This window comes from Carya illinoinensis, chromosome 4 (assembly GCF_018687715.1).
Source record: "Carya illinoinensis cultivar Pawnee chromosome 4, C.illinoinensisPawnee_v1, whole genome shotgun sequence".
Classification (NCBI taxonomy): domain Eukaryota; kingdom Viridiplantae; phylum Streptophyta; class Magnoliopsida; order Fagales; family Juglandaceae; genus Carya; species Carya illinoinensis.
The window spans coordinates 42,162,058-42,177,150 of NC_056755.1; the positions used below are offsets into that span (position 1 = coordinate 42,162,058).

Consider the following 15,093-nt stretch of genomic DNA (forward strand, 5'->3'; position numbering starts at 1 on the left):
GCAGCTCTAAGTTTCTTTGCTCAAGTCTTAATATGGTATTAGTTGAATAACACTTTCCTGCACAAAACACCATGTCTACTACTGATCCTTCCTCTGTTTCATCTTCTCCCCTTCCTACTGATCCTTCCAATCCATACTATCTTCATCAAGGTGATAGTCCAGGATCTATTCTTGTCACTAATTATCACACATGATGTAGATCTATACTCATGGCCTTGACTACCAAGAACAAGGTTTGTTTCATTGATGGATATGTTACTAAACCATCATAAACATCTCCTCTTTTCTCATCTTGGAGCAGATGCAATAACATGATTTTGTCTTGGATCCTCAATTCTCTTTCCAAAGAAATTGCCGCTAGTGTCATATATGTGGAATCTGCCAAAGAAATGTGGTCTGACCTTCAAGAAAGATTTTCTCAAGGTAATGGACCTCAAATTTTCGGGTTGCAGAAGACTATTTCTTCGCTAATGCAAAATGACCTTTCTATCAGTGCCTATTTCACTCAAATAAAGGGTCTATGGGATGAGTTGAACTATAGACCCTTACCTGTGTGGTCCTATGGAGGTTTGCGTACGTTGATGGATATGCACCAACAAGAATATGTTATGCGGTTCTTGATGGGGCTGAATGATTCATTTTCTCAAGTTCATGGCCAGATCCTCCTGAAATTGATTCAATGATGATTCCAAGTATTCCATTTGCTGCACTTTCTTCTTCCACTAAACATGTCCACCAAAATAAGCCTTCTACTCGAAAAGATAGACCTATTTGCTCTCATTGCTCTGTTCCTGGGCATACTATTGACAAATGCTTCAAGTTACACAGGTATCCTCCTAGATATTGCTCAAGGAAATTATCCTTCTTCCTTCTCGCTTACACCACAACAATATCAATAGCTTCTGACTCTTCTCAATTCTGAGTCCTCTGTTTCTCAGACAACAAATGTGACCACCTCTTCTATTGTTTCTGAGACAACAAATGTGACCACCTCTTCTATTGAACACCTTTCGAATAAATCCTTCTTTCATTCTGTTTTTTCCATCAAAACAGTGTCTCATTCAACTATTGCTCATGAGATTGGATCATCGATACTGGTGCTACGAATTATATGGTCCATTCCCCATCTCCTTTTACCTCATTTCATTTTGAAAATAACTAGTTTTTCAAAATGCCTATAGGATCCATTCATCCATCCCCACAACTTATATTACATAATGTCATGTGCTTACCTTATTTTCAATATAATCTACTTTCAGTCAGTCAGTTAACCAAATCAGCTTCTTGTTTGGTTTTCTCTGGTAATGTTTGCTTTATACAGGACCTTACCATTGGAGAATGATTGGGAAGGGTAAAGCCAAATGAGGATTGTACCTACTGCACAAACCAGATGATCATCTTGTTTTTTTCCAAAGATTTGTCTATCAATCTGCTTTTGTTTCACAGTTTAATCAATCTACATTTAATATTTGGCATAAAAGGCTGGGGTCATCCCTCATTTTCTAGAATAAAATTGTTGTCTCATCTTGTACCTACTGATTTTGTTCATAATACCATACCTTATTCTGTTTGTCCACTTGCTACACATAAAAGGTTACCATTTCCTTCACAAAGTCAACATAGTTCCTCTTGTCCTTTTTAGCTTGTACATTGTGATATATGAGATCCTTTTCAATATCAGTCATTGATGGTTTTAAATATTTTTTAACCATAGTAGATGATTTTTCTTGTAGCACGTGGGTCTACTTATTGAAATACAAATCTGATGCTCGAGTGTTATTGCAGCATTTCCTTTCTATGGTTGAAAATTAGTTTGATTCTAAAATAAAAAACCATTCATACTGATAATGGTAGTGAGTTTGCTATGCATCAATTCTTTTCTTCTAAAGGCATAGTTCATCAATTATCTCGTGTAGCCACTCTACAGCAAAACTCAGTAGATGAAAGAAAGCATCAGCACATTCTCAATGTTGCTCGTGCCCTTCTTTCTCAATCCAATGTTCCTTTGACTTTTTGGTCAAATTGCATTCTTACTGCAGTCTATTTGATTAATAGGATTCCTTCACCTCTGTTGGGCAATAAAACTCCATATGAATTACTATTCCAAAAGCCACCTACATATTCTCATCTAAAGGTTTTTGGTTCCCTTTGTTATGCCTCCACCCTAGCTTATAACAAATCAAATTTGCCCCTCGAGCTAGGATATGCATTTTTCTTGGCTACTCTCTTGCCATTAAAGGCTATAAACTTTATGATCTTGATAACCGTACAATTATTGTTTATCGGGATGTTATTTTTCATGAACACATCTTTCCTTTTCAATCTATAACTCACAATATTGATTCCCCACAAAATTCTTCTCTTGTTCTTTCTAAGCCTCTCTTTTTATCATCCTAATCATTATGTCTCCACTCCTGATCAATCTATTTCCACTCCATCTTCTTTTTTTTTTTTTCATACAGAATCTGTTCCAACCAATTCCTCCTCACCTGTTCCATCTCTTCCTAGACGATCTTCTAGAGTACACAGGCTTCCCACCTACCTGTAGGATTTTCATTGCCACTTCGCATCTTCATAGGCTTGCCCTTCTTCACCTTCAACTAGGATTTTTGGTTCTATATCAGGTAAGCAATATCCTCTTTCTAGTTCAGTTTCTTACTCTCATTTGTCATCCAAACACAAAGCTTTTACCTTAGGTCTTTCCACAATTTTTTAACCCAAATTTTATCATTAAGCTGTCAAAATTCCCCATTGGAGAGTTGCTATGGTTTAAGACATTAAAGCCTTAGAAACTAACAACACTTGGACATTAACTGGTCTTCCTCATGAAAAGAGTCCAATTGGATGCAAATGGGTTTATAAAGTCAAGCTTAAATCTGATGGTACACTTGAGAGATATAAGGCAAGATTGGTTGCCAAAGGTTTTACATGTACAACAAGAAGGGGTTGATTACTTTGATACATTCTGTCCAGTTGCTAAAATGGTAACTGTGAAGTGTCTCCTCACTATAGCAGTTGTTAAGGGCTGGCATCTAATTCAATTAGATGTCAATAAAACCTTTCTTCATGGAGATTTGTTGAAGGAAGTTTATATGTCTTTGCTTCCTAGTTTTTGTGATAAAAATGATAAGAGAGTCTATCGGTTGAACAAGTCTTTGTATGGTTTGAAGCAAGCTTCACGACAATAGTTTGCTAAGTTTTCCTCTACCATCATTGAGCTTCGTTTTACACAATCTAAAACAGACTATTCTTTCTTTACACGACTTCAAGGCTCTAGTTTTATTGCTTTACTGGTATATGTGGATGACATTCTTATTGCCAGTAATGATATAGAGTCTGTCAACATTTTCAAAGCCTTTCTTGATCATAAATTCAAACTTAAGGATCTTGGGTCTTTGAAGTATTTTTTGGGCTTCGAAGTTGCTAGAAACAAAACTGGAATTTCAATTTCTCAAAGGAAGTATGCCTTAGAGATTTTATCAGATACTAGGTTCTTAGTTCCAAACCTATTAAAACCCCCATGGAACAACATCTTAAGCTCTCTCAGGATGTTAGTCCTCTTGTACAAGATCCTACATCCTATAGAAGATTGGTGGGAAGATTGCTTTATCTTACCATCATTAGACCAGACATCACCTTTGCAGTCCATACTTTGAGTTAGTTTGCATGCTACTCAAAGAGTTTTACAGTATATTAAGGATTCACTTGGACAAGGTTTATTCTTTTCTTTTAGTTCCAATCTCCATTAGACTGCCTTTGCTGACTCGAATTGGGCTGGTTGTCAAGACACCAGAAGATCCATTACAGGCTTCTATGTTTTTCTTGGCAGCTCTCTCATCTCATGGAAATCTAAGTAGTAGTTCACAATCTTGAGGTCATCAGCTGAATCAAAATATCAAGCCATGGCCAAAACAGTTTGTGAAATAGTTTGGCCCATCTCCTTACTCAATGACTTACAGGTCTCTCATTCCCAAGCTGCTGCTTTATATTTTGATAACAAGGCTATCATTCACATTGCTAATAACCCTGAATTTCACGAACGTACGAAGTACATAGAGATAGATTGTTATTTTATTCGTGACAAGATTCAAGCTGGAGTTGTGAAGCCATTTCATGTTTCATCTCATCATCAACTAGCTGACTGCTTTACTAAACTATTAGGTTTTCCTCTGTTTTCCTCCTTAGTCTCCAAGCTCGGCATTATTGACATACATGCTCCAGCTAGAAAGAGGGGTATTAGAGATAGCTTTGTTTACTTCTTTTACTTTAGTTCAAGATCAATTCTGTTAGTTAGTCATGACATATTTTAAATTTTATTTTTCCTGCTTGTCTGCTTGAATATAAAGCACATTTCTATTTTTGTAGAGTTAAGTTGATGAATACAATACGCAGCTCTAAGTTTCTTGGCTCAAGTCTTAATACACCTTGCCATTACAAGTGTGTGTGTGTATATATATAATATTATCAATTGAATCTTAAAGCAATCAACAACTCAAAAATTACTGGGTAAATGACAAGTCTTACGGTTTGGTTGTCATGATATATAGTGCAAAAAAGGTCATCATTAATATAAATAATAGTTGTTTTAATTTACGAGAAAAAGGGATCAGGAGGCCGGGATGGCATATTACTATATGGTTGGTGCTCTTGTGCCCGAGCGGCCGTGTGATCGAGAGGATTGACTGATAGTCGTTTTCTGTGTGTTTTTTAACATTTAAATATTTTAAAAAAAACAAACACACACACACACACAAAACAACTATCGGTCAATCCTATTGGTCATACCTCTCGGACATCTTAGTATTTTCCCTATTATATATATAATTAAGGCCGGGCCTGCATGCCCACATAATATAAACAAATTAAACTTAATTAGAGCTCCATATATAATAACTATGGACAGGTTAATTAATATATATATATATATATATATATATATATAACTATATATTGACATGCATCTGCATGCATAAGTACAAATTGCCTAAAATGCCCGTAGATGATAAGTGCACATGGTCAGCTTTGATTATATATACGTACCCTTAGATGATGCCTTCCTAATTTGACTCGATCGAGACTGACCCGTCCTTTTTTCTTACGTACGTACCGCGCACGAGCTAGCTAGGTGATCGGACTTGCTCTCTGATGATCAGTCGCTTTTATATGTATAAGATCAAGACAATAATATTGCTATTAACCTGCATGGCCGCCATGCAGTCTGCATTGACTTTTCCCAGTTTTGAAAATTCAACGGTTGGACAAAAATAAAATAACGTTCAGATATATATCGTATTAATGTGTGAACTAGAATGTGAGAAAGTAACATGCATGTATATCATCTTTAATTCCAGACCAGATGTTTATAAATTATATCTCCTTCTACAGAAGAGAATTAAGGCATCTCCTCGATCGATCCTCACTTCTTGATAATAATCTCACGGACCATGTTAGCCATTCCTCTCTCTAGCACTGTCCTTCCGGCCTTCAGTACAATAATAAACAAGAACACCCTCCAATCCATAACTCATGTTCCAGTACCATTTCTCCGAAAAAACTACCATCTTGGAGTTTCAAACTTTTACACAAAAACAGTAACAACACAATTCAACGTACTCCCCAAAACAAGCGACTACTCATCCTTATCAACCAACCTCACCGAGCCCGAGAAAGAGAGATCAACACCGCAAGTAGAACAAGATGACGAAGATCAACATGAAATCACCATCCAATTACCGGCAGCTGAGTACCAAATAGCCGATTTCTGGCGTGAAATCCACGGCCAAAACGACTGGGTTGACCTACTCGATCCCATTGATCGGCGTCTTCGATCGGAGCTGATCCGGTACGGCGAAATGGCACAAGCATGTTACGACGCCTTCGATTATAACCCCTTTTCCAAGTACTGCGGCACCAGTAAGTACACGCCAAGTGAATTCTTTGACTCCCTAGGAATGTCACAGATCGGTTACGATGTCTCTCGCTACCTGTTGGCGACCTCAAACATCAATCTACCAAACTTTTTCAGGAATTCAGCTTCCCCTAAAGTGTGGAGCAAGCACGCTAATTGGATGGGATACATCGCTGTTTCAAACGACGAAACCTCCCGGCGCTTAGGCCGCCGTGACATAACTATTGCATGGAGAGGCACAGTGACACGGCTAGAGTGGATGGAGGACATCAAGGATTTCCTAGTGCCAATTTCTTCTAAAATCCCATGCCCGGATACAACTGCGAAAGTCCAAACAGGGTTTTTAGACCTCTATACAGAAAAGGATGAGGACTGCAAGTATTGCAGGCTTTCAGCGAGGGAGCAGATACTCTCCGAGGTCAAAAGGTTACTCGATAAGTACGCAGACGAAGAAGTAAGCATTACCATCACGGGGCATAGTCTCGGCGCTGCGTTGGCCTTTCTAAGCGCGTACGATATCGTTGAAACGAGCTTGAAAGATTTAGCCGCGGACAGGCCGGTCGTGCCGGTGTGCGTGTTCACGTTTGCGGGTCCAAGAGTAGGGAATGTGGTGTTCAGGGAGAGGCTGGAGTCGACGTTGGGTTTGAAGGTGTTGAGGGTGGTGAATGTTCACGACGTGGTGCCGAAGGTGCCGGGGCTATTTTTCAACGAGCGGTCACCCCCGGTGATGATGAAGTTTGCAAAGTGGTTGCCGTGGAGTTACTCGCACGTTGGGGTTGAGCTTGCATTGGACCACTGGAACTCGCCGTTCTTGAAGCGGGCTGTTCATGATGATCCAGTTCGTGCACATAATTTGGAGGCTCACCTGCATTTGCTTGATGGGTAATTTGAATCTCAATATATAATTCGTTCCTCTTCTCTGCATGATAAACGCTATATATTTCAAATGATCTAAATTCTAATCCTAAGATGTATTCTTCATCGTACGTGCACGCATGCATGGCATTATTCTTGTGGGGTTAATGTCATTAATTTGGTTTATAATGCGATGTAGATATCATGGAAAAGACCATAAATTTGAGCTAGCATGTGGAAGAGATATTGCATTGGTGAACAAAGCCTCTGATTTCCTGGAAGATGAATATTTGGTCCCGCCTCACTGGAGGCAGGATGAAAACAAGGGAATGGTGAGGAACAAGGATGGGCACTGGGTGCAGCCCGAACGCCGAGTACATGATCACTATTGTCATGGAACTCCGGACGATGATCATGTGAAGTGTTTAGACCTGGCTTCAGATGATCAATATGGGGATGCTGCTGCTGCTGCTTAGGGAAAAAAAAAAGTTTATTCTGGGCTGACTGATCATCATCTTAGGGACAAGTGCAAATTAAGTAAGTCATAAAATCAATTGTCTTAGGCACCTCAGGCAAGCTTTACAGATTTAGATTTCCAGCTGTATCTGTCATGATGTATTAGAATGTTATTATATGTACTTATGATGGAATATTAATATAATTTAGTGTCTAACATATTTAATTTATATAATAAATCAAATAGAATCGTTGATTTATTTTATTTTCATTTTTTTCTAACCTCATTCACGTATAAATAGAATCTTCCTTTGTACAATATGACTCACATAAATGCAAATTGTTCTCTCCCAATTTCATTTCTAACTTGTTATTTATCATGGCATCTAATCAACCATGGCTTTTCTAGTGTCTCTTGCAACATTTCTTTTTCTGTTTGTGATAAATTTCATATTTAACTTGTCATTTGGTATCCTTTTTCAGTCAACACATGTTCTCTAAAAGCTTCCTACACACTTAGGATGGATTTGACTGTTGAAAAAAGTTGTGAATAGTAATAAAAAATATATAAAAAGTAATAATAAAGTAATGAATAGTAATAAAAAATAATGAATAATAATAAAAATAGATGAAAAGTAATAATAAAGTAATAAATAGTAGTGAGAAGTATTAAGAGTATTCGATATACTCTCAATATCCAAACGTAGCTTTAATCAATCATTATTTATTTTTTCATCATTAATCTCGTACATTATTTGCTTCCACGCCCTGTACGACTTGACTTCTACTATCGTTTTATTTACATCAATCACCACCACATATTGCTTCATTGTAATCTACTAATTCTTTTTGTCTTAAAAATATTCAATTCCAACAACAGTCCCGCCTCTAACCGATCGGGCTGTTTTTTGAAGAGTATCAGCCCTCCTTTTATGAGCTACCACGTCAGAAATCACACAAAAGTGAGAATAGATACAACCACACACAATAGAAAGCTAGGTCACCACAAGCCCCTCGCTTATGAAACTCATGTCGCCTCTGCATAGTCTTGTTTTATCTCTTCTATCGGAAATTACTGCTCGCTGCCCCTCCCTTTCATCTCTTACGTCTCTTTGCACCACCGCCCAAGAGCAAAGTCAGTTCCCCCGCCACCATCTCAGTTCGACACCGACAGATTTCACACCATTTCACCCAGACGAATTTCGCACCACTGACCGATGTTCATGTGATACCAGATTAGTTATCTGGGTTTTACAAAGAGCTGTGATATCTTTGTGTTAGCATATTCAACTTCTCACTGCACTACATCAACAAATTAACAAGTTTTTCCCTTAAAACAAGAGAAACATTTACCTAAAAAAAAAAAAAAACAGAGAATCAATCATCCGATTTTATAAGAGAAAATATACAAATCTAAAGACCCACTTGTAAGGTGTTGTAGTCTCAACAGTAAAAGTTGGGCTCCTTGTAAGGCAAAAAGTGAGGAGATCCCACAATTTGTAGCATCTGAAGAAATGGCATTTTCTCTTCCAACACTGGGCATGAAAAGTGTGGTTCTTGTTCCTCAAATTTCAAGCTTTCTATAAGAACAAATTATTCTTGCTCTATACAAGCTGCGTCTGTAAGGATGAAGCCGAAGAGAAAGGTCGAGTGCCCAACTCAAAATCAAAAGACGAATGCACGTTGATCCAGCATGGATGCGGTGCGGAGCACACGCTGCTCAGTGGGCTCGCTTATAGTGCTATGGTTGGAACAAGTATGGCCTTGTACTGTCGCATCGGCTTCAGTACTTTGGGTCTCCGAGATCACGATAGCCTCAACAAGGTCTCAGATCAAGGAATACAAATTGAATTTAGTAAACCCAATTGATTTATAGTCAAACCCAAAAAAAAAAAAAATATAGATCGAATTTTCTCTAATAGAAAACTAATGATTTTTTTTGCCCAAAACAAATGAAAAAAAAAAACCAAGTGCCATAGTATTTGGACACAAATTTCTTTTATATCTAAGGTTATATTATTAGAATATGAATGAATGCATGAATATAACCATATCCATTAAATTCCTCAAAATCTAATATATTTTCCTTTTCTGTATCACACTACTTCAATCAAACATGAGTGTATGGAAAGCACAACATAGCCTCATGACATGTATATTATTTTTTACCTATGTTAATAGTTTGCTCAGATAACAAGAAACTGGTACTATAATCTAATGAGATTTTTATTTGAAATATTTTCTTACTCTTTCTTTGACTTGATGTATGTAAGTGTTTGAATTCTTAGAAGTACGTAATTATTTTCTTACGGAGCTGTGAAGTAGTTGTGAATTAATTTGTATTTCACTTCTCTTTTTAAAATATTACTAATTGGAAACAAAATTGAGTCAATTAATGGAATTTAGGAGAATTCAAGGTACATTGAATGTTTCATTGACCCAAAAGGAAGATATTGCATGCGAAGACCAATTTGTATTTATATCTATTATCGATGTAAAACAGGAATATTAGATCTTCAAGCTGCGTGGAGAGGGATTCGGAGGTTCAAGTTTTATTTCTGGAGGGCTCGATCACTACCAAGAGACATGATTAATATACTGACATCATGATCTAAAATAGTCACCCAAAACTATAATAAGACAACTTTATTACAAGACCTTTTCTGGGTATTGTTGTTCGATGAGTTGCTTCTGGTTCAGCAAAAAGAAGTTCTATTTGCTAAATAATCAAATTATCTAATACCCACAATTGATTGAGCAATCCAAACACAAGAGGCAGATACACAACCCGTATATCTCAAACAAAAGCACATGTACATCAGTTTCATAGAGGAAAAAAAATTCATATACATCTAAAAATGACAACTTTTGTAATGCAACCTACTCATAAAGGGGGAAAGATAAATTCAGTGGCAATAGGAGATACCTGGAGTCTCGATTGATCATTCTTGAAAATAGAGAACTGATAACTTGGGACTAGAAATTGAGGCCCGGAATCGTCTATTCCAACAAATGTGGAAACGTAGGACCTAGCTTTCCAAACGAAGACAATAACCAAATTAAATGGAAGGTCGTGTGTAGGGGTGTAAATTTTAACCGGTAAACCGGAAAACCGGACCGGACCGGCCCGAACCAGACCGGTTGTGCCGGTTTTGAACCGTTCCGGTCCGGAACCAGTTTCATAAAATGAAAAACCGGCCGGAATCGGTCCGGTTTCGGTTCCGGCCATTTTTTGACCGGACCGGACCGGTACTATTTAATATGTGTATATTTTTTTATTTTTTTAATGTTATATGTTATATATTTTATATTATATATAATTTTTTATATATAATATATAATAATATAAATTATAATTATATATAAGATAGTGTTATTTTAATTTATAAAATAAAATTTTAATCTCAAACATGAAAATTTAATTGATCATATGCTTTAAATATATAATATTATAAATATATATTATTTATTAATAACATTTTATCATAGATTCATAAGAAGTAAGAACCTAAAAAGAAAGAAAATCACTTAAATATTATTACTAAATTTTAATGGCCTAATACACTTAAAACTCTTTATATTTTTTTTGATAAGTACATAAGACATTAGTAAATAAATATAAATTATATATATTAGCATATAATTTATATAAAGCCATACCAAAGCTATACTAATAGCATAAATTTTTTACATAGCACTTTTTTTTTTGCATGGCAGTCTTTTTATATAGTAGTTTTTTTGACATAGCAGTTTTTTTTTTTTTTTATAAACAGATTTTTTTTATAATAAATATATATTTTATTAAAACCGGACCGAACCGGACCGGAAACCAGTAAAACCGGAATACCGGTTTAGGAAGGTAATCGGTACGTAATCGGTTTTGAAAAATGTAAAACTGGTGCCTACCGGTTCGGTCCTAGATTTTGTCTAAAACCGGACCGAACCGGACCGGTTACACCTCTAGTCGTGTGCACACTAGGGTTTACGATTGGGAGATCAAAATCTTATTTGAATTTGGTGAACCAAAAATGGCTCTAGAGAAGGTAGGTGTGGGGAAATGCGAATGGGAGAATCAATAACCCAGGCAAGAGGAGGAGGAGCTCAAGCCATGAGAGAATGTTGGGAAGGGTTTTTGTTGGGGTGGATTGAGAATGGACTTTGCGATCTTATTGGTGGGAAAGGGTCAAAGTGCAGAAGGGCTCCAAAATTAGTCTGAGTGGGCAAACACGGGAGAAAAACAAAAGTTGGGAGGAAATTAAAAGTGAAATAGGGCGTTTGGCGCGACAATCTCAATGCTAGCGAAAATCACAGCATTGCAAAACAAAAACTTTACATCCAGTTTCAAAAATCATCGTAATAACACAAAAAGTTGCTGCAAATTTTGGCCGTGTACATGTATTTTATTTTGCATCAATTTTTTCCGTTGCAATAAATCAAAAATCACCGCAAATAGTGAAAAAAATTACTGTTTTAAAAGTCTACAACGTACCGAAATTGCTAATTTTAATAAACTATTGCAACAATTTTATTTCCAACAAAATTAAAATTATTAAAAAATGTCCGATTTCTTGTAGTGAGTTAAAATGGGCCATCCAAGTTTTTATCATCTACAGTAACACAAACAAATTCTTCATATTTGAAGTGCCCTGTAGCAAAGTTGTATATTATTTTATTTTTATATCATTTCAACTGAAAATACTTTTCCTTCTGTTTCAGTCTTTCATTTCCCACGCATTTTACCTTTCCCTTCAATTTTCTTCGCGCAAATTTGTTTTCCATGCAGAAGCAGAATTTCTCCACCCTCACAAATTCCAAGAGGTCAAGCAAATAATTTTTTTTGTTATTTTCTCTTTCTCAAGCTGAACTGTAACATGATCTTCGCTATACTTCTCTTCTCACAATTTCTTCCCTTCCCGGCCAATACTTAATCTTTTTTCTTCTCTAGTGTTCTCTTCCTCTGAGCTACAGGTCCTCGCCATTTTCTACATCTTTGTTTTGTTATTTTCATGAATTCGTTCAGCTTTATTGCATCTTAGGATAATTTCTCTCATCTTCTTCACATAGAGCTCTTCAATCAACGCCGCACAGCTTCCACGTGATCCCATCAACAGTAATTTCTCATTCTCTCACGCATGGCTCTTTCCTACTTCAAAGCTTCTCTCCTTGAATTACTTCTGAATCAGCTCATACATATCTTGGGTTTTGATTTTCGGATGAGATTCTACCTACTACGTCCTCCGCCATTTATATATTAGGAAAGGGAAATGGTAGTCATGTTTTTATTCATGGCTCCCACATAGTAATTCATCCAGCACCATCAAGTGCATTCTAGCACAATATTGTTGGAGATTTATGAAAATGAAAATAAAAAATTATTTAAATAAATAAAATTGCATTAAATATGAAAAAGAAAAAAAAATATTATTATAGAAAGTATAATAGCTAATCCAATATGGAGTTTAAATTTTGAGTAATTAGTTAAAAACTAAAAAGTGACATATTCACCAAATTTTAACTTTTAGATAGCTAATTCAATGCTAGTGCTAATGTGTCAAGTAATAACACCCTCGTACCATTTGTTGAAAGCCATATCTTGATTAAATCCTCTTCGAACAGTAGCTGGTTTGATTATATAAAATTAAATTATCTCATTTTATTTAATCTTATATAATCATTATAATTTTTTTAAAATCCTACACAAAATATATATATATATATAATAAGTAATTCAATTTATTCAAATCTCAAAATAAAAATAATATTATAACGATATTTTATTTAACTTTTAACAAAACATCTCTTCTCATTTCATCTGAACTACATAACCAAACGAGGCTAGTTTATATAATTTTACGATAGAAACTAATTATATGTGTATTATTACATCTTTTTAAGTACAAAACTATTTTATAATATAAGGTAGATAAATATTTTCTATATTTAATAATATTTTTTAATATAATGTCAATAGAACGGATAAGAAGTTACATAAAATTATCAAGTAAACAAAATTTCTTCAAAGAGTAATGCTACATACAATCACTTTTGCGTACTTCCTGCGCACTCCACTGATATGATTGGTTGGATTAATTTTTTTTTTAATATCCAACCAATCATATCACTGGAATGCACAAAAAAGTGCACAAAAATGACTGTATTTAGAATTTTTTATTTAGAAATGAGAAGTGATAAGCACACTGCCGACATAGAAAATAGAAGGTACGTGAAAATTTATGTACTGCAAGGCCAGCTCAATGGTATTGCCTAAGAGCACTCTCAATGAATTTTTTACCCTATTCTTTAAAATACATCACTAAATCTCACTTTTTTTTATTTTACATACTGATTTTTACAATACATTATACATCAACTTATCTATTTTTTCTTCATATTATTTTAATATTATAATTTTTAATATTTTATAAGAGAAAAAGTACAATAAAAGAAATCAATTTTAATGAAAAAGTACAAGAAAAGATAGAAAACAATTAAAATATGTTTACATTTGTGTACAGTTGCTTCTACATCTAGAGGCAACACTGTACACAAATGTAAAATAGAAAAAAAATAAAGCATCCGTTGGATGCATGTTTTAGACCATTTTTCTTTATATTTTACATAAAAATGGGTTTTACAAAACCCATTGTGAGTGCTCTAAGGTCCCACCTTATGTAAAGTCTCTAAAAATAAAAGCGAGGTGCAATTTTTTTAAAGTATTTTTGGAAAAAGAAATAAGTCATTTTATTAAATAAAATTTTAAATTACTTTTATATTTTTTAATGTGTACAAGGTCTCGTAATATTAAATTTAATTTTCAATACAAAGAATTATTTATATTTTTAAATAACTTTTTTAATATCTTACTAAATTGAGATACATAATTTGTATTGACATCTCATTTTAAGGTATTGTATTAAATATAACTTCAAAAAATTATTGAAGAATTTTAAATAAAATATAATTTTAATGAAAATATTTCAAATAATAATTTATATTTTATTTTATTATAATTAAGAAAAACTTATTTAAATTTTATCTTAAACCTTAATTTGTATTGAGCCGCTTCTAATATACTGTTGACGTATATAATATTAACATTAAGAATAATTCTATTTGAAGAAGACCTTTACGTCACATACTATTTGTGTGAAATAATTTAATTTAAAAAATAAATTTAAAATATAAATATTACAAATCAAATTATTTACGTAAATGCTTTCAAATAACATTAACATTCATTCATAAATCTACCCTTATCTTTTTTTTATCCGTGTAAGCTGTGGGCCCGAATCCGAACAATTTTGTTCGAAAATAGACATCAAGTTTTCAAAAGTTATTTTTTTAATCCAAATATACTAAGATCGATAGTCAGCTCAACAAATTACCACGTCTTCTTGGCACGTGCCCTAAGAAAAAACTTGAAAATATTAATTAAAAAAAGTTACATATTTTTTAGAACAATATTAAAATGATCAATAATAAAAGGTATTTTTACAAAATTAAACTAAAATTCATAAATTTATAAAATAAACCTAAAAACTACAAAAAAAATAAAAATATATGAAAAGGTAAATGTTGATGCCATTTTTGGGTCAATAGATTCAAAGGAGAGAAAGATCCATCCCCAAGGCGCTGAAGTGGTGCTATGTATAGATAGGTGTTGTGTGAGTCCCTAGTGTGCTGGGCCTGGACCAGTGTTATGTGGGCCCTCGACTGATCTGGTGCGGCCATACGGTATTGGTGCGTATACCATGACAGTGAAAAGTAGATAAAGACACGCAAATTTACTTAATTCGACACTGGACCTATGTCCACAAGAGTTTGGAGAGGAAAAAATTTACTATAATAAACTTAATTTGTAGTCTCTTATAGTT

General features: G+C 34.6%; 2 protein-coding genes across 2 annotated transcripts; both read left to right on the forward strand.

Moving 5' to 3' along the window:
• Window positions 1–311: 311 nt before the first annotated feature.
• Window positions 312–1,355, forward strand: LOC122306524. Its single transcript, XM_043118952.1, has 3 exons — window positions 312–567; window positions 660–828; window positions 1,322–1,355. Exons 1-3 carry the CDS (start codon window positions 312–314, stop codon window positions 1,353–1,355), a joined length of 459 nt encoding a protein of 152 aa, XP_042974886.1.
• A 4,008-nt stretch (window positions 1,356–5,363) lies between these two features.
• LOC122306724 (phospholipase A1-Igamma2, chloroplastic-like) lies at window positions 5,364–7,449 on the forward strand. The gene is made up of 2 exons (XM_043119229.1): window positions 5,364–6,790; window positions 6,963–7,449. The coding sequence occupies exons 1-2, from the start codon at window positions 5,445–5,447 to the stop codon at window positions 7,237–7,239; spliced, it is 1,623 nt and encodes a 540-aa protein (XP_042975163.1). The 5' UTR covers window positions 5,364–5,444; the 3' UTR covers window positions 7,240–7,449.
• Window positions 7,450–15,093: the final 7,644 nt, after the last annotated feature.